At 31.2% G+C, this 26,108-nt stretch overlaps 2 protein-coding genes across 2 annotated transcripts in view; both read right to left on the reverse strand.

The window, feature by feature from the left end:
• Positions 1 to 3,290, reverse strand: part of LOC111636934 — a 20,552-nt gene extending 17,262 nt beyond the window's left edge. Inside the window, exon 1 of the mRNA XM_023382321.1 lies at positions 3,141 to 3,290. Within this exon, the coding sequence (XP_023238089.1) occupies positions 3,141 to 3,254 (114 nt within the window). The 5' untranslated portion in view covers positions 3,255 to 3,290. The remainder of the gene's footprint in view (positions 1 to 3,140) is intronic.
• Positions 3,291 to 8,477: 5,187 nt separating this feature from the next.
• LOC111636930 (tankyrase-like) overlaps positions 8,478 to 26,108 on the reverse strand; it is a 27,020-nt gene continuing 9,389 nt past the window's right edge. The window contains exons 3-6 of the mRNA XM_023382317.1: positions 18,532 to 18,620; positions 17,460 to 17,614; positions 10,837 to 10,967; positions 8,478 to 8,640 (exon numbers count right to left, since the gene is read on the reverse strand). Of these exons, the coding sequence (XP_023238085.1) occupies positions 8,501 to 8,640; positions 10,837 to 10,967; positions 17,460 to 17,614; positions 18,532 to 18,620 (515 nt within the window). The 3' untranslated portion in view covers positions 8,478 to 8,500. The remainder of the gene's footprint in view (positions 8,641 to 10,836; positions 10,968 to 17,459; positions 17,615 to 18,531; positions 18,621 to 26,108) is intronic.

The raw sequence follows: 26,108 nt of genomic DNA on the forward strand, positions 1-26,108 counted from the left end.
TACTTCCTTTCACAGAAGAGAACATCCTCTGACTTTCCCTTATCTGGTTAAAATCCTGCTCAGATGGGAAATGGTTACCCCTCATTCATCCCCCTTTCATCCGTTCTCACGAAAGAGTTACTGGCCGATGATTGGTCGGTATTCCGAAGATATACAGGGAACTTGTCAGAATTCGAGGAGTTCAGCGACAGATCCGAAAGCGTCCAAACTCCACATACGTTTCCCTCCTGATGACCAACGTCCTTAGACGAGTCACATACAGAATAAGTCTAGAGTCTGCACATAGAAGTGATACCTTTATATTTGTGCACATAGTGATCTCCCATACGAAGAAGTAAATGAACTTTATCTCCAAAGTGTCCCTTGCATACAGAGAAGAAGACGAACGACAACTGAAACAGGTCGTATGTTTTATAACGATTTTTGTGAGCTCTCTCTCTCGATCGCGAATAGTGTAGAAGATAAGTATAGCTACCTCTCGATTTGTATGTTATTTGTGGTATTTCTATCTCTCGTTCATTGAGATTTTTGTATGATTTATTTTCTTGTTTTATTAAATTTATTATTTCGTTTTTTTATTAAATGTCTCCTACTATGAATCGTAATAAGTATACTTCACGCGTGTTAATCCGCGTGTTATAAGATTGATTAACTGGTGTCGGGACCCTGACAATTTGGGATAAAGACTTCACAATCTTGAATCCCCTTTTCCTAAATATTACCGCCCTCCTATAAAAAGTTTCGAGAGCCGATCTCACGATCGTGCGCCAGTAAGTGATATAGGTAATTTACGTATACCCTTGGCTACTCTCACATAAGTAATAGGTAATCCTCCATTAACGAACACTCCCAAATAGCGTACACCTCTACTTAATGGACATTTTTATATTCCCCAAACCCTTCAAATAGGACATCTATTATATTTACTTCTAAATAACAGACACTCTAAATAACATCATCATCCATAACCAACCTTACAAAAATGCAATGTCCTGCCTTCAATGTTCTAAAAGAATTAATTACATATAAAATACTTTAAAACAAAGAAACAGTTCAAATACTCTTTCAGAGGAAACATTTTGACCGTAGGCATCAAATAAAGACTGGCTTAAAATAGGAATGGGAAGGAGATCAGATTGTAAAATGCCAAACAATACTCTCTATCTGTTAGAAAACACTAATCTGGTTAAGTTGTTAATTAACATTTCTCATCATATATATTAATGTTATTAAACTTTTGTCTTATTGTTAGAATTAAGTTTACGGTAACAAGAAACTATAAACTTTTCTGCATAGCAAGCTCTAAGGTTAAGACAACAGTGTTTATTATTGTGGAAGTTCAAAGATCATGCTACAAAGGCAATTTAATATATCTGATGTTCAAAGTTTTCTTCGTTGCATGTGACGCCATGTTGAATTTTCATCGATGTAAAGCCTAACAAAAATTACACATTTTTGAAAAAATAATTGGCTATTGTATCGTCCAAAATTATTTTTTTTATTTTTCACAAACAAAATAGATATATTAATAAATGTAATAAGCAAAAAAATTATATTTTGAAAGTTAGTTTTAATATAAAAATTATAACAACTANCCTTCTCCCCTGTGGGGGGGGAATATCGAAAAATCCCTTTGTAGTGTGTATTCTGTTGACGTACCCTATAAAAACGCAATCAAAAACGCAAAAAACTGCATCTAAAATAGTATAAATAGAGGCAGAGTTCTTTATAGTAAGACTTAATCCTGTCCATCTCCTGGGGGGGGGATTTCGACATGTATATTATATAAAAACATGTGCATATTACAATGCAGCGTTGTGTCAAAATTTCAAAGGAATTGGTAGGAACAAACAAACATTACATTTTTATTTATATAGATAGATAGAAGATGATCTGCTTTAGTTATTTTCACAGAAAAGCATAATGCCTCACAGAAAAGTAAACTTAGGGTGTCATACTCGTAGCGCCATCTGTTGGACATAAAAGCCTTAACCTAGATTATATATTTTAATTTATATGAATGTTTAATGGAATAATATACAGCCTATGTCCACCCTGAGGTTCTATTCTAAATATTGATGAAAGAATTTTTGAAATCAGATGAGTAGTTTCGGAGATTACCTGCTGCAAACAAACTTACAAACATTATCTTTTATAATATTAGTATAGATTTGGAATTTTATGATTCCACTTATAGTCCAGATTATTCAATGAACTAATTTCTGTTTCTTAATAATTTCACTACAGGATAATGTGAACTTTTTACAGACTTATTATAGCAAAGATAGAAATTAATTACCAGTAACTTTCATCCATTTATTTAATAATTTTTTCACCAAAATCTCTTCAGTTGAAGTACTGTACACTTTTTATTACAAGTTTTGTGTATAATATAAAGTATATTCCAACTGAAGAGGGGACATAAAGCCTAAAATGCATTTTGGAAAAAAAAATAGTTTAATAAATGGATGAAAATTACTGGTAATTAAGTTCTATCTTTGGTAAAGTAAGTCTGTAAAAAAAATCCACATTATGATACAGTGGGATTATTAAGAAATGGTGAACATATTAGACAAGATGCAATTTTTTAAAGAACTCATTTCTATCTTAAAATAACATAGAAAAAAATTCAGTAACTCTATTATTTGTTTGAAAATCTTTTAAAATATGCAACCTACTTTGAATATAATGACATGGTTCATTATGGGTTGCAATTTAAATTTGACTGTTTTCTTTAGTAGCATTTTCTACGATGTTTCTACAAATACACAAAAGCCTCGGGATGACAGAACAAGCAGAGTTCTTACACCATACAATACAAAAATAGCAAATCTCCAAACAATTTTTTCTAGAAAATCAAGTAAATTTATGTTTATTCTTCCACAATCCAAATAAATATAAATTAATTGCTTTTAAAGTGTTGATTCGACATATTAATCTTTCTGAAAAATTCCATTTATTATATTCACTCGAATATGCGAAAAGTTATTTAGGATGTAAACTGTTTCCTTTGACTAAGCATTAATGATCGCTAGACTTAAAATAATTAAAATATATTAAATTCAAAATAAAACTCTCTTACTACAAAGTTCTAAACAATAAATTTAAATTTAATAAGTAATAGTTAAAATTTTCCTTACATAAGAATAGGGAGGTTCTCCTAATTCATGTTTTAATGGTGAATCAGATGAAAGAATTGACAGGCGGCTGACTGAGGGAGAAAGAATGTCATTGCCGCTTGAGAGAGAATCCATTGAATTGCTCCTTTGTTGCAAATTATTTCCTTCAAAATAAATTTAATGTATCTATATAAATATATTAACTTGTAATACAATTTAAATTAAAAAATAAAAATTATTATTATTTTATTTTACTAAAACAAAACAATTATAAAACAAACTAATGAAAGCATTGATTTACAAGAGGCAAATACAACAGAGTGTCGTTTATCCGAAAGCCGGTCAATCGAAAACGTTCCAGTCGGAAAATTTAAATTTCCGCTAGTGCTGTGGTGCTGCAACCTTTTGCTATGTCCTGGGCTACTCCAATATTTTTTTGTTGGTGTGTTTTAGCTGGCAGCACTGGCACTTTTGTGTGGTGTTTTTCTGAGGACTGTGTGTCTGGATGTGTGTCGTGCTGAATCAAATGTTCTTGATACTACATTAACTTCTAAAGTATAATTTTTATGTTTTTATGTTTTTCAATATATTTATTTTGTTTGTACAAAATAAAGAAATAATTTTTAACGATACAATAGCCATGATTATTATTATAAAAATTTATGTTAGGCTTAACATTGGCAAAAATTCAGTGCAAAGTGACACACAATGGAGAAAAATTTCAACATGGGATAGGTTAATATAATTTTTCGTACATAATCAACTCCAGTCCCCAATTGATTTGGATAAATGATGCTCTACTGTAATTATGAAATTTTCTGATACAATGAACATTTTCTTTTACATTGTTTAGATTAGATTGAAATTTTCTATGAAGTAGAAGCACAAGAGACAGTCTATTCATTTTATCTACTAAGATAGCCTGACCCACTATTCACTATATCCATTTTTCACTATATCTCCACTATATCCATTGTTTGCTCATGAATGCATGAGTAAAGAATGGAAAATCATATTCCAATTCAAATTTCCTATTAAAAAATCAAAGATTTGAGCTTAGATCTTTTATAATAATAACAGTATCTCACTATAGAGTTAGCTACTGAAAAGCAAAGATGTAAAATTGAATTAGTGTCAGTTATGAGACTTTTTAATAATTTACTAACAAGTAACTATATAAATTACACTTATGACATATTTAATTTGCTGCAGATGTTTTATTATATATAGTAACCAAACAAATTGTTTACTTGCAAAGAGTGGATTAATAACAACTCTTCTGAAGCTGGAACCATCACAGAATTACAAAATACCTTTCTCATTCTTCCAGCAAGAAGATTTCTTTATTAAAACAAACATTTTCAGCCTCTTTCAGAGGCCTGCTTTATGTTTTAACTACTACAAATTAGATGTTTACTGAGATTCTTAGCAGATGTTCAGTTTGTAACAGTTAAAACTGAAGAAAGATCCTGAAAGAGGCCAAAAGCATTCATTTTAATAAAGAAATTTTCTTACTGGAAAAGTTGTGTAATTCTGAATAGATTTAGTAACACTGGCAAGAAAATTCAAATATCATCATTCTGCATTAAACTCTTACCTCTTAAAATCAACATACAGTGGTGCCTCGTATAACATACTTAATCTGTTCCAGGTGCACATCCATTAAGTGAAAAGTCCGTTATACGAAACGCATTTTCCCATAGAAATACACGTTAAAACATATAATTCATTCCTCAGCATAAAATAACCGTACTGTACTATAACAAAAAAATGAAAATGGAGCAGTCACCAATTATGCCGGGTAGTCGAATGTTGTGAGGAGGAGGTGGAGGAACACTTTCTTCACACATCATACAGATACAGACTTTTTATACATTGCAGCGGGTCTTTTTTTTTTATTGTTTTTTAATCGGAGTCAAATTCAGGAGAGACTACCGGAGCTTGCAGGGTCAACTCCTCTTGTTCCATCCTTTGTTTTTTTCCTGCTGGCTTCTTGAAAAACATGTCCAAGATGGTCTGTTTCTCTCTCTTCTTCAACACCTATTGGAAATGACGGGCAAGGGTGTCATTGTAGAGATCATTGATACCGTTGGCCTCAGCTCTGTTTGGATAATGAGTGTTGGTAAACTCTTGAACCTCTCCCCATTCGACAAGGAAGTTTTTGTCAACTTTCACTCCTTCTGATGATTTTTTGCATTGTTTCAATTGAAATCACCTTTCTGTTTTTTAGAAGCCATGATTTGCACAACACTTGAATAAATGTAAATACCCTGCACTGAGGTGTTGTATGTAATAAACAAGGGAGCAAGCCTAATCCCAACGGGAGCTCTGTACTTCAGATATACTGATAATATATTCTAATAATACTAATCTATACATATAANCCTACTATGAATCGTAATAAGTATACTTCACGCGTGTTAATCCGCATGTTATAAGATTGATTAACTGGTGTCGGGACCCTGACAATTTGGGATAAAGACTTCACAATCTTGAATCCCCTTTTCCTAAATATTACCGCCCTCCTATAAAAAGTTTAGAGAGCCGATCACACGATCGTGCGCCAGTAAGTGATATAGGTAATTTACGTATACCCTTGGCTACTCTCACATAAGTAATAGGTAATCCTCCATTAACGAACACTCCCAAATAGCGTACACCTCTACTTAATGGACATTTTTATATTCCCCAAACCCTTCAAATAGGACATCTATTATATTTACTTCTAAATAACAGACACTCTAAATAACATCATCATCCATAACCAACCTTACAAAAATGCAATGTCCTGCCTTCAATGTTCTAAAAGAATTAATTACATATAAAATACTTTAAAACAAAGAAACAGTTCAAATACTCTTTCAGAGGAAACATTTTGACCGTAGGCATCAAATAAAGACTGGCTTAAAATAGGAATGGGAAGGAGATCAGATTGTAAAATGCCAAACAATACTCTCTATCTGTTAGAAAACACTAATCTGGTTAAGTTGTTAATTAACATTTCTCATCATATATATTAATGTTATTAAACTTTTGTCTTATTGTTAGAATTAAGTTTACGGTAACAAGAAACTATAAACTTTTCTGCATAGCAAGCTCTAAGGTTAAGACAACAGTGTTTATTATTGTGGAAGTTCAAAGATCATGCTACAAAGGCAATTTAATATATCTGATGTTCAAAGTTTTCTTCGTTGCATGTGACGCCATGTTGAATTTTCATCGATGTAAAGCCTAACAAAAATTACACATTTTTGAAAAAATAATTGGCTATTGTATCGTCCAAAATTATTTTTTTTATTTTTCACAAACAAAATAGATATATTAATAAATGTAATAAGCAAAAAAATTATATTTTGAAAGTTAGTTTTAATATAAAAATTATAACAACTAGTGACATCTAGTTTCAAAAACGTTTCAATGCTGAAACGAGATAACTCAGGTCAACTGGTCAAGGTCAGTTGAAACAACCCAAAGATATGTTGGGAATAACATGGGACAGGTTAAAGCAGTGTTTTCCAACGTGGAGCCCATGCCCACAGGGGGACAATTCTAAAATGGACTCGTCCAGAGTTTAAATTAACCGTATAGCTGCTGTATTTGTTAGGGGAGCATAAGAATTTTAGAAAGGCTTAGGTGGGGTATAGCACAAAAAAGGTTGGGAAACACTGGGTTAAAGTGTAGAAAGATATTTGATTTTCTCACATTTATGACATAATTTATGATCTTAACAGCTTTGTGGTGGCTAAAGTAATTTTTAATAAATCATTTATTGAAAAAAGCAAAAATGTTCAAAAAATTACACCTACTTGATAACTACAAAGCAGACAAATCACTGTATCAATTTTATTAGTTACTAAGATCATAAATGATGTTATAAATGAAAGAATACCAAATACATTTCTTATCCCTGGAAGTGGCTAGCAAATAACTCGACATTCATTGCCTAAACAAACCTTTGTCTACCCTTCTATTCGTAATAACAGTTTCATTTTTCTTTTTAATTACTTCTGCTCGGATTGTTTATATATTGTCGTAATTTTTATGTTCCATTTAATTAAAGTATCCTACACAATCTGTGTGATATTTAGAATTCAATTAAAATATGATTTTTACAGCTGAAGAAATAAATAATATACAATATATATATTTTAATTATATATGCGCTATGTATACTTTTCTGTATTTTCACATTCCTAATGCAAATCTGATATTTTTGTAATCCATCATATTCTTTACTTTATAATGACTGGGTTAAAATAAAATATGGTCACCAACATGTACCTCAGAATAGCGGACAAACTTCTCAGTCCCAGCAATTAACGCTATTCGGACATTATACTGTATGTAATAATCAACTGTAGACCAACACATGCATTGATTAACCAAACACCTACAAATTATAAGATATTTTTATTAGGATACTTTAATTGAATTAAATTTTTAAATAATTTAGTAATAGGAGTAGACAGAACTATTATAGTGTAATCATTTTAACAGTTAGAATTAATTTAATAATTCTGATCACTTATAAATGTTTTGTAAAACATCAAGATAATGTCTACAGGGTGTTCAAAACGTTACTTTGCAGTGGAAAATATTTAAGTAAAATTTTAATAAAAGTGAAGTTTTATATACAATATTGCAGTTTCTCCTATAGCAATTGCTGCAAATTTCTCCCAGAGGCCTAAAAACCTGGGGGGGAGTGAAGCCCAGAGACCTAGCAGGCCAGATTCTATGAGAGATTATGCAATCAGCAAAGAAATCTTCCAAAAACTGTAGTTCAAAAACCAAAATATCTGTGTGCAAGCGGGATGCCATCTACCAGAAAGTGGAAACATAGGATGTACAAGTTACAGACTTCTATGCAATGCTGTACATATAACTTTAATGTCATTACAAATTTCTTAGTGCACAGTAACTTTTTGGCACTTTTCAGATGCAAATTGAGACCAAATATGGAAAGCTTAGGGACCAGAGACTCCTAAGCTTTCCATGTCTGGTCTCAGTTTCCATCTAACTCTATTCTTGAGGTTAACAAAGGACAGGCAGACAGACAAGAATTATTTTTAAACTGAAAACACTAGTTACAAAGAGGCATCCTTTGAGCAGTTAAAACTTTATATTCAAATAAACATTTTTGGCCATGTAAATGGCCATCCTTGGGGTTCCAAAAATCAAATTAATATGAAACACACAACATTGCATTTACAAAAATACATATATAATTAAATAATATGAGAAAATTAAAACAATTAAAACTTCCAAGGCTAGGTAAAGTGACCGGCAAATTATAAAATTTTAACTGCTCAAAGGTTGCTTCTTTGTAATTTATTAATGAAGCAATTGTTTATTACTTTAAGTTTAAAATACTACTTTTAATCTTACCCTTTTGTTGCTTTGACAAATAAATTTCCTCCACTTTTTATTAATTTTTCTACAATCTGTAATTCTCCTCTTTCCACAGCATCATGTAATGGAGTAGTTCCAGCTGAATTAACTATATTGACATCTGCTCCATGATCTTTATAAAAAATTAAAAAGAAAAATTATCATCTACAAAATATAGTATTAATAATGTAAAAATTAAGCTGAATATATTTTCTATAATTTTAATATTTTTTTAATGAAAAACAGTTATTCAATATAAATGCTTGTTTTTTTTAAGTACAATTTTCTGTATAAGAACATCCAAACATAAAATCATCAAATTGCTATCTAACTACTACTTTCAGTCCAAATTATTTTGTTCATTGCATTAATTAGCATATTATAACCCAAAAGTTAATTTGGCAGTTAGCAATTTGATAATTACAAGTTTTGCTACAAACAGACAGCAGTTTTTAGTTATATAATCTATTTATCGATTGAAGATATACAAAGATATAGACAAGCAGCTAGAGCCTAATTTTCTAATAGTCAAATAGCTACATGCTAGACTTTAAGGCTATAATAACGTATTAGATACTTCAAAAACACTGTGCAATACAAAAAAAGATTTAAGCTGCAATTTCTGTACTTGTGTTACATTGGCCACATTTTACTATAAATAGCACATCACACAAAACAAGATGCCTTTCAGAAATATTAAGTTTTGCGTCATCATGACTAGTTACATACAAATGATGCCACGAAAAAAGTGTTGTTGTTGAATTGAATTCATAGGATTAACATAAAGATATCAAAAAATTGTTCTTGACATCTTTTTGTTAAAAATTAGGAATTAAAAAATTCTATTAATATAAACAGATAGTAATAAGCCAACAACTACTGGATTATATTGGGCTATTATATTTATCCCCTTGTAAAAGCAATTTGCTAAATCAATAAACTTATTTATTTATTTATATCGGGCTTATATCACGATTATTTTCAATTAATTACTAACTAATTTGTTACTAGAGGGCAGTGTTAGGTGCCATCTCTTATTAGATTTAATAATTATAATTGAATTAAATAATTTAGAAAAGTCTAGAAGAAAAGAAGCAGTCCAAAGTGGTACTCAAACTCCCAAATGCCGCTTATGGAGCGGATGTGTTGCCAGTTACGCAACCCAAGGCTCCAGTCCGATCTCCTCTTCCTGATATATTTAAACATGAGAACCATCCTTGGTTACATATGGTGCCACCAAGGATGCATTCAATGTCTGTAAACACTCACCTATGGCACTCAGCCAGCACGCATTACCCCGCATGGTGTGTATACATATATACCATGCCAGAGTTGTGTGTTAGCCTGCTTATATATAAACTAACATGATTTGTACATATTGATTGCTATGCAGAATATTTGAACAGATCACTATACAGTTTTATTATTAATAATGATAAATATCAGTGCACCCAAGTAACTTGGTTAAACATTAGAATAGAATTAAGCTTATATTTTTAAAATCAAATCATAAATTTTAGAAACAATAAGGGGATTATAACAGAATTATAGGATGCATCTAGGTGATAAGCAGCTAAGCCAATAACACAGTCCCTTTCATATAAAAGAGTTATATTAGTGGTTCTCCGTCATTTTTTACTTAGTGGTAAAGCAAGGATTAGATTATTAACTCTGAAATGATAACTAGAACTAGAAGATAACAGAACTGAAAACATTTACTTTCAAATCAATAAATATTGTTTTCTTGAGGAAATTCCTTCATTTAAAATTTTAAAAAATTTGAAGTTTATAAAATTTAAAACAAAAAAAATCCAAAAACTTAGTGTGTATAAATTATGAAAAAAAGTGATAATATTTTCCAAGTTTTGTGAAAAAATGTATTGTGTGTTATAAAAATAAATTTAATTTTAAAATAGATAAATGTTTAATAATATAAAAGTTTAAAATATAATAATCTTAGTATTGAATTAAGACTTAATGGAGACTTGCAGCTGATGAAGAGAGACAACATTTTGTATATTCGGCTAGAAATTTGTTAAATATAACTGAAGATGTCTTGTTCTCGATATCTTATCCATTTTGAGCTTTTAATATCACACAAGTGACTCTACTGAAATCCAATTCACCAAATTGGAACTTCAAAAACCTGTAATCCTGGTAATTTCTGTGGTTCCCCAATCTTTCACATTTTCTCTTTGAAAGACTGGGAAGCCTGAAATGTTTCATGCCCCCTATTCAGAACCACCAAAGTATATTGGCTTGTTTAGCTGCTTGTCAGCTAGACACACCCATAATTTTATTCTAAATATTTCAAAACTTCAGTACTTACTGATAAGTAATTCGATTGTTTCTTTATTACCAAAACAAGCTGCCCAATGTAATGGTGTATTTCCACTATTTGGAGAATCTTTAACATTCACGCTCAATCCTGCATTAATTAGTTGAGATATTCGATTTAAACTATAAAAATTTTATCAAAGTTAATTTATAACTAGATTAATTTTGAATTTCTTATACATATGCACAGATTTCATATTAATTTAACATGTACAATCTTCATTAATTTCAATAAAATATAGAAAAAGTTAAATTCAACTTATAATATCAGAAATTTAAAATCTAAAACTAAAATATAATGTACCATTATAAAAAAATAAAAGATTTCCTCCATATATTATCATTATAAAGCATTTGAGAGAAAAGATGTATATTCCCATACATATGTAACCATTAGTAGAAAAATTTGATGGAAAAATGTAACAAATAAATACACTTTAGCTATCATCCATCTCCTAGAATCATTCTAGATGTTAAAGGTGAACACAGGGATGCACAACCTTTTTTGAAGAAGGGCCAAATTAGGATTAAGTTTACTGACTGGGGGCCGGACCTCCAAATGATTAATGCAATGGCTGAGATTGGATGCTGGCGGCAATCTTCTTGATGTCTGGCGTAATGGCAGATGTTGAAACAACCAGCAGATTTTCCAAATTCTTGTTGGTTAACCTGTTCCGTGTTTTGCACTTGTTTAAATTTATAAGTGAANCTAAAGTATAATTTTTATGTTTTTATGTTTTTCAATATATTTATTTTGTTTGTACAAAATAAAGAAATAATTTTTAACGATACAATAGCCATGATTATTATTATAAAAATTTATGTTAGGCTTAACATTGGCAAAAATTCAGTGCAAAGTGACACACAATGGAGAAAAATTTCAACATGGGATAGGTTAATATAATTTTTCGTACATAATCAACTCCAGTCCCCAATTGATTTGGATAAATGATGCTCTACTGTAATTATGAAATTTTCTGATACAATGAACATTTTCTTTTACATTGTTTAGATTAGATTGAAATTTTCTATGAAGTAGAAGCACAAGAGACAGTCTATTCATTTTATCTACTAAGATAGCCTGACCCACTATTCACTATATCCATTTTTCACTATATCTCCACTATATCCATTGTTTGCTCATGAATGCATGAGTAAAGAATGGAAAATCATATTCCAATTCAAATTTCCTATTAAAAAATCAAAGATTTGAGCTTAGATCTTTTATAATAATAACAGTATCTCACTATAGAGTTAGCTACTGAAAAGCAAAGATGTAAAATTGAATTAGTGTCAGTTATGAGACTTTTTAATAATTTACTAACAAGTAACTATATAAATTACACTTATGACATATTTAATTTGCTGCAGATGTTTTATTATATATAGTAACCAAACAAATTGTTTACTTGCAAAGAGTGGATTAATAACAACTCTTCTGAAGCTGGAACCATCACAGAATTACAAAATACCTTTCTCATTCTTCCAGCAAGAAAATTTCTTTATTAAAACAAACATTTTCAGCCTCTTTCAGAGGCCTGCTTTATGTTTTAACTACTACAAATTAGATGTTTACTGAGATTCTTAGCAGATGTTCAGTTTGTAACAGTTAAAACTGAAGAAAGATCCTGAAAGAGGCCAAAAGCATTCATTTTAATAAAGAAATTTTCTTACTGGAAAAGTTGTGTAATTCTGAATAGATTTAGTAACACTGGCAAGAAAATTCAAATATCATCATTCTGCATTAAACTCTTACCTCTTAAAATCAACATACAGTGGTGCCTCGTATAACATACTTAATCTGTTCCAGGTGCACATCCATTAAGTGAAAAGTCCGTTATACGAAACGCATTTTCCCATAGAAATACACGTTAAAACATATAATTCATTCCTCAGCATAAAATAACCGTACTGTACTATAACAAAAAAATGAAAATGGAGCAGTCACCAATTATGCCGGGTAGTCGAATGTTGTGAGGAGGAGGTGGAGGAACACTTTCTTCACACATCATACAGATACAGACTTTTTATACATTGCAGCGGGTCTTTTTTTTTTTATTGTTTTTTAATCGGAGTCAAATTCAGGAGAGACTACCGGAGCTTGCAGGGTCAACTCCTCTTGTTCCATCCTTTGTTTTTTTCCTGCTGGCTTCTTGAAAAACATGTCCAAGATGGTCTGTTTCTCTCTCTTCTTCAACACCTATTGGAAATGACGGGCAAGGGTGTCATTGTAGAGATCATTGATACCGTTGGCCTCAGCTCTGTTTGGATAATGAGTGTTGGTAAACTCTTGAACCTCTCCCCATTCGACAAGGAAGTTTTTGTCAACTTTCACTCCTTCTGATGATTTTTTGCATTGTTTCAATTGAAATCACCTTTCTGTTTTTTAGAAGCCATGATTTGCACAACACTTGAATAAATGTAAATACCCTGCACTGAGGTGTTGTACGTAATAAACNTCATTCTAATAATATTCTATATATGTGTAATAAAGTACAGGGTGTCCATAAAGTCTCTTTACAACTTAAAAAATTGATTGCAAAGTCATATCTTAATCAGACTTCTATTGTACTCAGTGGTTTTCGATGTTTTTAATCACATTACATTATGTGCAATCAAATTTTTGGTCCATTTTTCTCCCACAAGAGATCAATTATGTGGCCCCACAACTGCAGGACCTTCAACCAACCATCATGTTCCAGCAGGATGGTGCCCCACCACATTGGGGACTGCATGTTTGTGACTTTCTTAATCAAACATTTCCAGACTGTTGGATTGGAAGGGATGGACCAATTCCATGGCCACCAAGGATATCACACCTCTGGATTTTTTTCTTTGGGGCTATGTTAAAGATATCATGTATTGAACAAAGATACAGGACATTACTGTACTAAAGCAAAAGATAACAGATACAATAGCAACCATTGATGAGGCTATGCTACAGCAAATATGGCAAGAAGTTGAGTACAGTCTTGATATGCTTCATGCAACTAATGGTGCCCATATAGTGGTGTGTTAAATGAAGTAGAAAAACTTTGAAAACCACTCAGTACAACAGAACAAGTCTGATTAAGATATCCTATCAATTGCCGCCTTTGCAATAAATTTTTTAAGTTGTAAAGAAACTTTATGGACACCCTGTATATCTGTAATATATATCTTAAAGAAAGGGGGTTAAAGACTTATTGTTAATAAAAATAATGTTTAATACAAATATTATATATCAAAGAAATCCACAGATTATAAGTATAAATTTTAGTGAAGATATAACTTAACAAAAATCTTTAGATTTCTAATTCAAATCAGAATCAATTACAGTAGAATCTCATTTTAACTGATTACAGAACAATGGATTTCTCATAATAATGGATTTTTCTACCCCAAATTTATCAACATTTAGTTAATATTTGAGTGTTTCTGGAAATTTGTAGTTTGATGATGCACTTGTTACATTTAGGATATGTACAATTGAAGAATTGTATAAAGATAATCAGCCAGCTGATACAATTGAGAAGGAGGCACCTAACAAACATTCTGTCTGGTCCAAGTGTAGTGGTGAAAATTAGCAAGGTCATCAAGTATTTCCAAGCCATGAAGACTTTCCTGACAAGTTTCAGCATAAATGAACAGGCTATACTGTACATGACATTGCTAGTATCAAGCAATGTTGTATTCAACAGACGGAAAAGTGGTATCAAAAGAAATCAAGATGGATGAGTCTTTTAAGCAAATCATGAAGTCAAGCAAAGTGCTAATGAGCATATGTAATTTGACTCTCTTTATGCTTACAGTATGTACAATTTTCGTCAGCTTTGTTGTACACAAATACGGCATAATATACACATACTATAGGATAAAGAATAGAGATCTCAAGAGACTGAATAACTTCAAGTACTGGTATTTGTTATATATAGGGGTTAAAAAATGGAAATTTTTTCGAACAACAGATATTTTCGTGGGTGTGTGGAAAATCCGTTGTTCACGATAAAATGGATTCTCGGAACAACAGATCATTTTCGGCGGCCCAAGGAATCTGTTAAAATGATAAGCTTCTATATTTATGAACCTAATACTGAAATATTCTCTAATATTCACAATCCTATAGTTCCGAATTGCAGCTTGAGAGCCACATATGGCCTTTCTAGACTCTTACTGTAGTTCCTGTATATTTATACAATTTTTTTTTATAAACTTGATACGTATGCATACATAGTACTTTTTGTAAGTTTGCTAATTATTATTGAGTGCAATAAGCATATGGATTGTAAGTATAACTCGTAAATTAACTTGAATACGTAACTGTAAGCTAAGAAAGAGTACTGTACATTTGTATGAACCAAATATATATATAGTATATAAAAATGCAGATTCAATAGAGCATGTGACTATCATATTTCTAATAATGATATATGGCTCCTGTCATGAGAAGATTTGGCCAGCCCTGCTATAGTTATTTAATAATTTGGGAAGAACATCTGAAAAATAATTATTTTATGATTTCCGTAAATTTTTAGGCAAATATTAACAAATACAAATAATAACTACTATTCAAACTTGAGTAATTTAAAAAAGTGGCTACATCAAACCCATCTATTATTATTTCCCAAAGTCATATTTAAATTATAGCAGAGGTTCCGTAAGTCAGATTTATTGTATTATATACAACCCGATATGCAGTGATAGTATATTAGTATTAAATTATAGCTTTAAAAAAATACAGTTAATTTAAATATTTTAAATATAAATTTGTGTACTTTAAAATTGATATACCTCATATTTTAAAAATGATATATGTAAAAAAATACATTTTTTTCCTTTCACTTTTGTCTCTTTCCACCATGTAGGCACTAATAGAGCCTTTTTAATCATATCCATCATAAATTTACAAAATTTTAAAAAATTCTTAAAGGAGACAATACATAAAAATGTCTTCTCACTTTGTCTTTTTTTGTTACCAGATGGTCTCAATGAAAGGTCAACTCCACCATGAAACTGTCAATTTGATTGTGTGTGTGCAAAAAGACAAAGTGAGAAGAGATTTTTATATATTGTCTTCTTTAAAAATTTTCTTAAATTTTGTAAATTTAAAATTTTATTTGTCCTGGCAATTTTTATCAAATATCCATCATAGGTTTGCCAAGCAATGAGGGCACTTAGTAGTAAGGGACAGAGCCAAACATATCTGGGATAGACCATCCATAAAAATCCCTGGAGTTCTCATCTTAATTGAATTCCAGCTCCCAGAACTGTAGGCTGATACCCTAGCCACCTCAGCCATCCAAAATAATGTTTATAAAATGAAACGTAGTATGCATTTCTGGAATTTCTCAAATATATGTTCTATAAAGTCCTGGTGCATGGAAAAAATTTTCACATAGTTTCACATTTTATTTAATTAATTAAATGCTAAGTACAGTAGATCCCCTATAAGATGATAGATACGTTCCATTCTTTATGAATCAATTTTATAGGAATCACAGCCCAACACGTGTGAAGTTTACGGATTACGGCTGTTTGAAAGGTTTTCTTCCATAAAATTAATCAATTCTAGACTAATCCGACTCAACATTTCCAAAATACATATATTTTTTTTGGAAATAATCCGTATAAACTACGCTATAAACAAAAAATTGTAGGATTACTTACCAAGTGTGCACCATTCAACATCGCCGTTTCTCAAGCTTGTTTTCGTCGTGGAACAGCGCAGCAAACCGCAACCGCGATTTCTGATGTTATTTTTCGGCGAAAACTTTGTTGAACTTTGGAGACATCATTAATATAAATAATTTTAATCGCTGTTGAATAAGAAATGTTTCTTTCACAAGAAATGTATAAAATTACAGTGCTATATTAGACTTATGGTACCTAATTTACATACTGTACAGACAATAGCTCGCATAACTCTCCGTAGCGCTAGACAGCGGAAAGTATATATATATAATTATAATAAAGTTACAATAAATTAAGTTAATATATAATTATATATACAGTACCTAATTTATATATAATTTATATATAATTATATGTACAGACGATACTAAACTCAATTTACCTGCCTAAACTGTCTGTAGTGTGGCGCTGGACGGCGGAAAGTAGTTCGGCTGCCCGATGACGTTTTACGTAATTATAAGAGTTTTTTTACCGTTGTTTACGGATACCGCCACAATTTTTTCACCTTCTTATAGGAATCGTAATTATAGAAACCCGTCTTATAGGGGGATCTACTGTAATTACTTACCACTTAATTAACAATAGTAGCAGTGATATAGCCTGATTATTTGGCTTCAACATAGTTATCAGGCTTAAAGATATTCATATTTGTATATTTTTTAATGTTATTTGGTAGTCTAGATAGTGACATCATTTAGCCATATCTTTAGACTGTTTAAGCATGAAATATAAACACTAATTTATTTATAATTTAAACACTAAGTTTCATTGAAGTAAGAGAAGAATAAAAACACACACTGTATGTGATTAATATGAAAAATCCACATTAAATGAAATATTATAATAATAAATTTGTTTTATTACCGAAAAAATATTGCGTGATTTATTAATTAATAGCAATACAGAGAGAAAATAGAAAATATTATGAAATAATAATATACTTACTCTGATTGAGCAGTAGCTTTAAGCAATTCCTCTGAATAAACATTTGTCATTCTTTCTGTAGCAATTAGATCTATAGGCGTTTCACCCATATTATTCTGGATTCCAGGATTAGCTCCAGCAGATAATAAAGTTCTCACAATATCTATATGATCTAACTGAAATTAAACGCAATTTAAATCTTGTATTATTAAAATCTACTGTTTTATAATTATAATAATTTTTAAATACCTAACCTTACAAATTTGCTTTTAACAGTACTCAATTAAATAATTAACCATAATCATCAATAGGTTGCTTCCCATATAAAACTAATATACTCTATAACATTCTTCATTTTGATTCTTGCTTTTTTAATCAGCAGATCCTTAACACAGATATTTAGGACAGATATTTAAGTAATAAAAATCATTATAAATCTAGAAACTTGTAAAACTGTTTTGAGTTCCACAATCTTCTGTTTTGCATATGTATCCTATCGAAACATACATAATCAGAACACATATGATAGAAATTTGTAATTCATTACATGAGAAATAGTAAAATTTGACTTCATTTCATGGCTAGTTGTCATTCCATATGGCAAGTCCAGAAGAAAAGCATGAGTTGGAATCTGGAACATTATAGCTCTCTCTCCACTCACATCTACACTAATACCATATGATACATAGCAGATCTTATTCTGGGGTGAGACAAATGCTACGAAGAAGAACGAGCGCTATATATGACACAAAATTATCAAGGACATGTCTGCCATTTATATCATAAACTCAATTCTCTAAATTAATCTTCCAATATCAGATGTTTATGTACTTGCCATTTCTAAAAATTTGTATTACTGTATATCTGTACAGAAAGTCCATACAATAGATGTTTTTATTTTATCCACTTATATTAATGAATATTAAGCAATTCAATTTGTAAGTTATCCTAATTGAATGAGATATATTTCCGATGGAATTTGTAGATAATAAAATTTTAGATTGTTTAGAATTTTTATCTCGACTTCAGAACAGCAATACGATGAATGCTTAAATGTAAAATCTACAGAAATATAATTCTCAATTATGCTTACTTTTGTGGCAAGATGTAAGAGAGTCCCACATAAAGTTGTTGGATTATTTATTAATTCTTCAACTGTAATATTATCAGATAATTCGCCATCTACAAAAATTCATATTTAACATATATATCTAAAATTCAGAATAATTAAACATTCACATATTAAATTCACAATTTAATTAAAATATAAAATAATAATAATAATAAAGTTTCTCTCTCAGTAACTGTCTTGACCTTAGTCCATTATAGTTCTAGGTATAAATATCAATCAAGTAGGAGATAATTCACTAAAAAAGTAAAATATAATCAAGTTATCGGAAATCCAAAATTAACAACTATCATAAATTTCGGAGAGAGGACTTTTGAGCAGTTAATCTTACATTAAGCTTTGTAATCTTAACAGTTAGCTACCTTAAGCTCGAACTGGACCACCATAATGAGCTTAAAGTTATATTAAAGTAAAACTTTGTAATTTATTACTTTAACAGCTGTCATACAAAAGATATAAGCAGTTGACGAGTTTAAAATCTTTTATGATTTGGTTGTATTATTTATATTAATAGACACCTTTTCCTTATTTCAACTACTAAAATTTGTTCAAATACACTGGCAGTAGACGTAGAAAAATAATAGACAGCAATATACAAAGTGAAATAATAGATTTGAATTCAGCCATTTACACTAAGCAAATAAGAAAATATGAGAGTAGCGAGTGAAACACAAATTAATTTGCATTTTCAAGCATATTGAAATATATTTCTACAATAGATGATAAATTATAGTCCTTTCTTACTGTATCAAAATTTTAAACACTATCTTTGAAGTAAAAAAAATTATTGGACTGCAATTTGAAAAAACTGTACACCTATAAATTCCCACTGTCATCCGTCAGTCTGTCCTTCCTTAATCTCAAGAATGAAGTTAGATAGATGAAAGCCGAGACCAGATATGGAAAGCTTAGGAGCAGGAGGGCCTCAATTAACTATATACAAATTTCTGATGCAAACTGATAGTCATTCGAGCGCTTTCGACGAATATATATTTCCGTCATCTTCAGGCGAATAAAATGTTTTAATCGAACATGAACGTTTGATAGAAGAACACATAAATTTACAATATTATGTGTTCTGCACTTTAAAAGAAACCATAGTTGGGCATGTAGTTTCTGCCACTGTTTCTTTAGTTTCAGCATAGGTTTTTCGCAGTTTCCATTTCTTAATATAGGCTAGTATGCTATTCACGCCAAGTAACTAATTAGTAGTTAAAACTCACTGTGTTTAGCGTTATTACTCGTTCGAGCGCTTTCGACGAATATATATTTCCGTCGTCTTCAGGCGAATAAAATGTTTTAATCGAACATGAACGTTTGATAGAAGAACACATAAATTTACAATATTATGTGTTCTTCTATGGTTTCTACATGCCCAACTATGGTTTCTTTTAAAGTGCAGAACACATAATATTGTAAATTTATGTGTTCTTCTATCGAACGTTCATGTTCGATTAAAACATTTTATTCGCCTGAAGACGATGGAAATATATATTCGTCGAAAGCGCTCGAACGAGTAATAACGCTAAACACAGTGAGTTTTAACTACTAATTAGTTACTTGGCGTGAATAGCATACTAGCCTATACTGATAGTCATATTATTTCAATTCAAACATTTTTCCCTAAAAGGAGTTAGATACATGGCAGGCATAATCTATTGCTAACAAGAAAAGTATGGTGTACAGGAGCTTGCTAACAGGAAAAATATTATGTACAGGGGCAAGACACTACTAATTTGAGGTGAAAAGCATATTATTTAAATTAAATTAATTAAAAATTGCAGCCTGATATTGCAGCAATGTCACAATAAATAATTGCTCGTTATATTTGTAATTTATNTGTACAGGAGCTTGCTAACAGGAAAAATATTATGTACAGGGGCAAGACACTACTAATTTGAGGTGAAAAGCATATTATTTAAATTAAATTAATTAAAAATTGCAGCCTGATATTGCAGCAATGTCACAATAAATAATTGCTCGTTATATTTGTAATTTATTATTATTTAAAGAATAACAGTTCAGAAGAATCTTTAGTTGCTGCTTCTTCCCAGGTTTTAGCAACCAAGTTCTAATCATCAAATCATTCCCAAGTCTGATCATTCTTTATCCTATTTTGCATGTGGTTAAAGTGGTATAACCATACAACAACTTTTCAATATCTTTCCTGGCTGGTATATTTAGAAACACAATCCACACAGCCAGGCAAAGATGGAGTATAGAAGTCCATCTTCATCAATGAGTGAGTATCAGAGAGAGATCTCTGAATTATTAATAGCATAAAATCAATTTGTTGTTGAAGCCTTTGAGAAAGTAGAAATTTCAAAATTTAAATACTGTTTCTTTATAAATTGTTCTTGTTATCTCTTTATCTTAACTCGTAAAGTCTATTTAATTAGGTGAAAATACTTTAGTTTGTGCCTTTATTAAAAGAAATTTCATTATGTTAATGTTTTAAGTCACATTTTCTTTTCTAAATCTAACGTTCTTAATCTAAACAGATGATCACTATAACTGATAAGTTTAATTTTAAAAATTTCACGACAGAAAACTGTCTGGATTTTATTTTTCTTTCAATATAATTCTCTATATTAAATTATTTATTGCATTAACTTTCTAGAGCAATATATCAGGGACATGACGTAGTCCCGAAGTGTATTTCTAGAGCAATATACAGTAGAACCTCGATTATCCGGACTAATTGGGGATGAAGGTAGTCCGGATAAGGAAAAATCCGGATAATCGAAACAAATACTTTAATTTGTCTTTTAATGATAATACAACACGTTTTCTTTTCGATGACATATCGGTAATATTAAAAGTAAATACTGTATTTAAACCGTGATCAAATTTTCAAGAAACAAACGTTTGTATTGAATTTGGACTACTACTGACCAACGCTAACAGACCACCTATTGTTTAAAAGGCCCTCTGGTGGCGCAAGAAGACGGATTTTATAAAATAAAAAGCAGTTGAAACTGCATTCTTATGAATAAAAATTTGACAAACTATTTATCGTTTTATGACGAGTAAAATTTTTTCGTCGCGTTCGTGGCTTTTAAGTAATGCGTAAACCTTCGAAACGCGAGGCCCTTCGGACCGCGAGGCATAGACGGTGGCCCACGTTGCCCATGCCTTACGCCGCCCTTGGCCATAGAAATGATGTAATTTGAAAATAAATTATTTATAAATACGTATGTCAAGTTATATTTTTATTACTACGTAAAATATATTTAAGAGTTTACGGCCACTGTTCCGGGTAAGACGTTGTTGAAACAAAAAAAGTTATGCATTCCATCACGTACATAGACAGTGTCGTAATTCGCCAAGTGCAAATCCGCAAATTCGTAAAATTTTTGTTTATTTTGGACAATCCGGATAATCGAAAATCCGGATAATGGAGGTCCGGATAATGGAGGTTCTACTGTATTTGTTACACACATGCAATAAACTAAATGACATCTGTCCAGAAACAGAAAACAGCTGTAGCTTGCTTGACAGATAAAATGTTATCACCTATGTAATTTAACTAAAGAAACTTTAAGCAACCTTCATATATAATAGCATAAATTTATATTCAATACAATTTATATTCTTAAAATATTACTATCAAATATATAAGAATATTATAGTATACTAACAACTTAAAGTCTTCAGTCAACCTACATTCTAGGTTCTTTGAACAGAAGTATAGATTTTTGCAATACACAAACATGTATGTACTAATGTGATCAAGTATCAGGAATGGTTCATTTAAACTGCATGCATGCAAGAAGGCACTGTCATCATTTGGTACACTTTCATCAATATCCAGCATAAATTTGTATGTCATCATCTGTTTTCATTTGCAAATAAATGTTTGTTTTGTGTGTAAAAAATTTTTTCTCCAGCAATTTTTCAAAATGTCAAGTGTAATTCAGCAGAGCGTGCTTTAAATTTTGTTTTCACAACAAAATTACTGCTACAAAACATTGGAAATGTTGCAAAAAGCCTTTGGAGACATTAGTCTATCAAAAGCAAGAGTTTTGAGTGGCACATAATGTTCAAGGAAGGCAGAGAATGCATTGAAGTTAACCACGATGTGGTAGACCATCCACTTTGATGAACAACACGTCACTTCAGTCAGAGATTCAGTACTCAGTGATGATCATTTAACAATTAGGGACATTATTGAACATGTTGCAGTATCATTTGGATCTTGTCAAGCAATTTTAAAAGATCATTTCAGCTTGCAGCACTTTGCTTCAAGTTGTCCCAAAATTGTTGAGTTTTTTCCAAAATCAACATATTCAAGTAGCTGAAAAAATGCTTTCTCAACGTGAATTGTTCTTAAAATGCATCATTACAGGCAATAATGAAACATGGATCTATGCTTTTGACAGCTCAACAAGTAAGTGAATGGCATTCAAAAGATAAAGTAAGACCAAATAGAGCATATCAATCAGTCAAAAATCAAAATCATTTTGTTGACTATTTTATCCAATTGTCATAGCGTTGGGCATCACAGATTCCTTCCAATTGGCCAAACTGTCAACAAAGAATATTATTTGAGCATTTTCCCTTATTTGCATGAAGCAATTCATAGAAAACAACCTGATTTATGGCAAGAAAACTTGCGGATTTTGCACCACAATAATGCAACAACTTAGAATTCTCTTGTTGTTCATGAATTTTTGGTCAAAATTCAACAAATACAGTTCCACAAGCTCTGCATTCATTTGATATTGCACCATGTGGCTTTTTTCTGTTTCCTCAACTAAAATTTTTGCTTCCTGGTCATCATTTTGAGATAATTGATGCTGTAAAACAAAATTTGCTGCAAGTCCTGAAAGGTTTTCACAAAAATGACTTTAAAGCATGTTTCGAGGATTGTCAACTTTGAAGGGGATTAAGTAAATTTTGATAAATAAATTCAAATCTTTTGTTTTATTGAAGCATTCCCGGTACTTTTTGATCACAGGGGTAGTTCAGAGGGGAAAAAACTGTATAAAAAATTAATACCATTAGAATGTGATTTAATTATAATTTAGAATTGCTGTAACACATCAAAAAATCTTTACTCAGATTACATTCTTCATTCTTCTCCTGTAAGAAGCCTTCAAACTTTGCGACAGTTTGGACTAATATGAAATGAGTTCAGCTAGAAATAAATTGTAGGAGAGTTCAGGTGTTTCTCAGAAGAACCAGAATATGATTTTGCTGAATTTTTAAGTCACAAAATAAAATTTAAATTGTTAAAAATCATAGCACCTTGATTATCTTACAGAGAAAGCATTCAAGGTCGTAGCAATGCCACATTATATCTTCATGAGTAGCTGACAAACAACCACAACATCATGATTCAGTTTTGGGACAATTTTAATACACCTCCATGACTGACATCACTGAGCAAAAATCACTACCTTATACTTAAAATCATTTTTTTAAAAATTGTATACAATTGCATGCATAAGGCATCAGTTTTCCACAGCAGTTTTTCCAGGGCCTGTGATAAGAGAAAAAAAATTTTTAGACTGAAATTTTTACATAGATTGAAAACATGTAGCATGAGGATATCTTAAGTCAATTTGGTAAAAATGTTCATGAAAAAATAAGAGGTGCAGAAAATTGCCATTACTGCATGTAATCACATTTTAAAATGTAAACGTATTGAAAATATAACCAGTGTATATGTTAAACCAACAAACAGATTACTCTACATACAACTAATTTCAACACCTTTATCAATACAAAGTAGCAGTATTCCAAGCACTCATTAGATTAAGAAAATGGCAAAACCCTGGGATATAAAACTAGCACAATACCAGGACTGAAGCTATGAAGAAAACAGACCAAAGACTGACAATGGCAGAATTGATACAATCACAAAGTTTACTTTTAATTAGAACATGAAGAATATTATGAAAGGAATGACAGACCATAAAGGCTCTAAAATGATTTTCAAAAGAGCACCAAATATTTACAGTATATTGAGATATGATAAAGATAAGCTAACGAAATAGGAGAAAGCAGGTGTTTACAGGATACCTTATGAAAACATTCAATTAGGAATTAAGAATTATATTGGAGTAACCAAAAGGAACTTGGAAATTAGACTTAAAAAGCATCAATATACTGTAAAAAAAAAAAGCTTTTTTAATACAGTATTATCCAAGATGTCACAAACTGAAGGCTATGTGGTATAATGGAATAAGGAAATAGTTAAGACTTTACACTCCCCAACACTGGCACTGAATGCTGAAAAAAATTAAAATATGTAAGAACAGGTTGGAGAATAAATTTATTAATGCAAAAGATACAGACAGTTTACCATCATCATGGAAGTTCATTGTATAAATGTCGCTTCTTTATTCCTCTTTATAGAATTTCCTAGTTATCTCATTTATTATGACATATTTTTCTATTTAAAATTTGCAATTCCAGTTTTATTTTTTTATTTTATTTTTATGTTAGATCTTAATATTTATGTTACTTGTTAGAATTATTAAAAACAGCTACAGAAATTTCTCATTAATTAGAACTTGGATAGTTCGAAATCTGGTTAGTTCATAACTGTACTTTTGTCCCAGCCACAAATACAGAGATTTACATGTTAAGGAATTTAGTTAGTTTGAAATACAGCTACTTCAAAATTTAAAGTGAAAATTCTGTCCAAACTCTGATTAACTTGTTTGTTTAGATCAAAGTGCCTCCATACTATAAGAGAACAATAGACTAACAACAACTCTAATCTGGTCAATATGACTTTGCTTTTACAGTAACACATTTTGGGTGTCAACTTACACATGGACTACACCTTTTTTTCCTCTTATAAAATACAGTTGATTTTTGGGATTGCAAGATTGGAATATTTGCAGGGCTCTAGGCAACTACATTTGAGCAATTTACTACATTTTGGGCCACTTTAAAAATAATTTGAACTACATTAGAGGAATTCTGCTTTACTTTTCATAAAATCTATCTGGCAACCTGTGAGGTTCTCACTGGACACATGCTGTTTACCTTTTTGTCATTCAATCCTACTGATGTTTAGATCTAACATTAAGCAGGCAAACACGAACAGTAACAAAAAAGAACTTTATTAGAAAAGGTTAGAACTGTCACAGACATCCTCGGGCAACACCCGGACAAAATCCAACGAACTTTCGCGCCTTTTCTTTTTTGACGTTGCCAGCCACTCTTGTTGGCAAGTGTTGCCAGACAGAGTTCGTGATCTTGGCAAGTGTTGCCAGACAGAGTTCGTGATCTTGGCAAGTGTTGCCAGACAGTGTGCAGGATCTCTGGCGCTGGCGGCCACAGCTACTCCCCCACCAGTGTCTGAGACACGAAACGAACGGGAAACGATACATGTCGGCCAGAGCGCGTGGTAGTTTGTCGCGTTGGGGCTCGATCTTCTGTCGTATGTTTAGTCGTCGCTGGTCTTGGCATTGGAGACGTTGGGTGTAACTGGTCCGACTCGCTCGCTGCGAGAATAAAAGCCGGTTTCAGGCGATCAATAGAAACTACAGTTTCTTTTCCCTTTATGCATAGAGTGAATGTCT

This window comes from Centruroides sculpturatus, unplaced genomic scaffold (assembly GCF_000671375.1).
Source record: "Centruroides sculpturatus isolate CEXI.00-Female unplaced genomic scaffold, Cexi_2.0 scaffold128, whole genome shotgun sequence".
NCBI lineage: Eukaryota > Metazoa > Arthropoda > Arachnida > Scorpiones > Buthidae > Centruroides > Centruroides sculpturatus.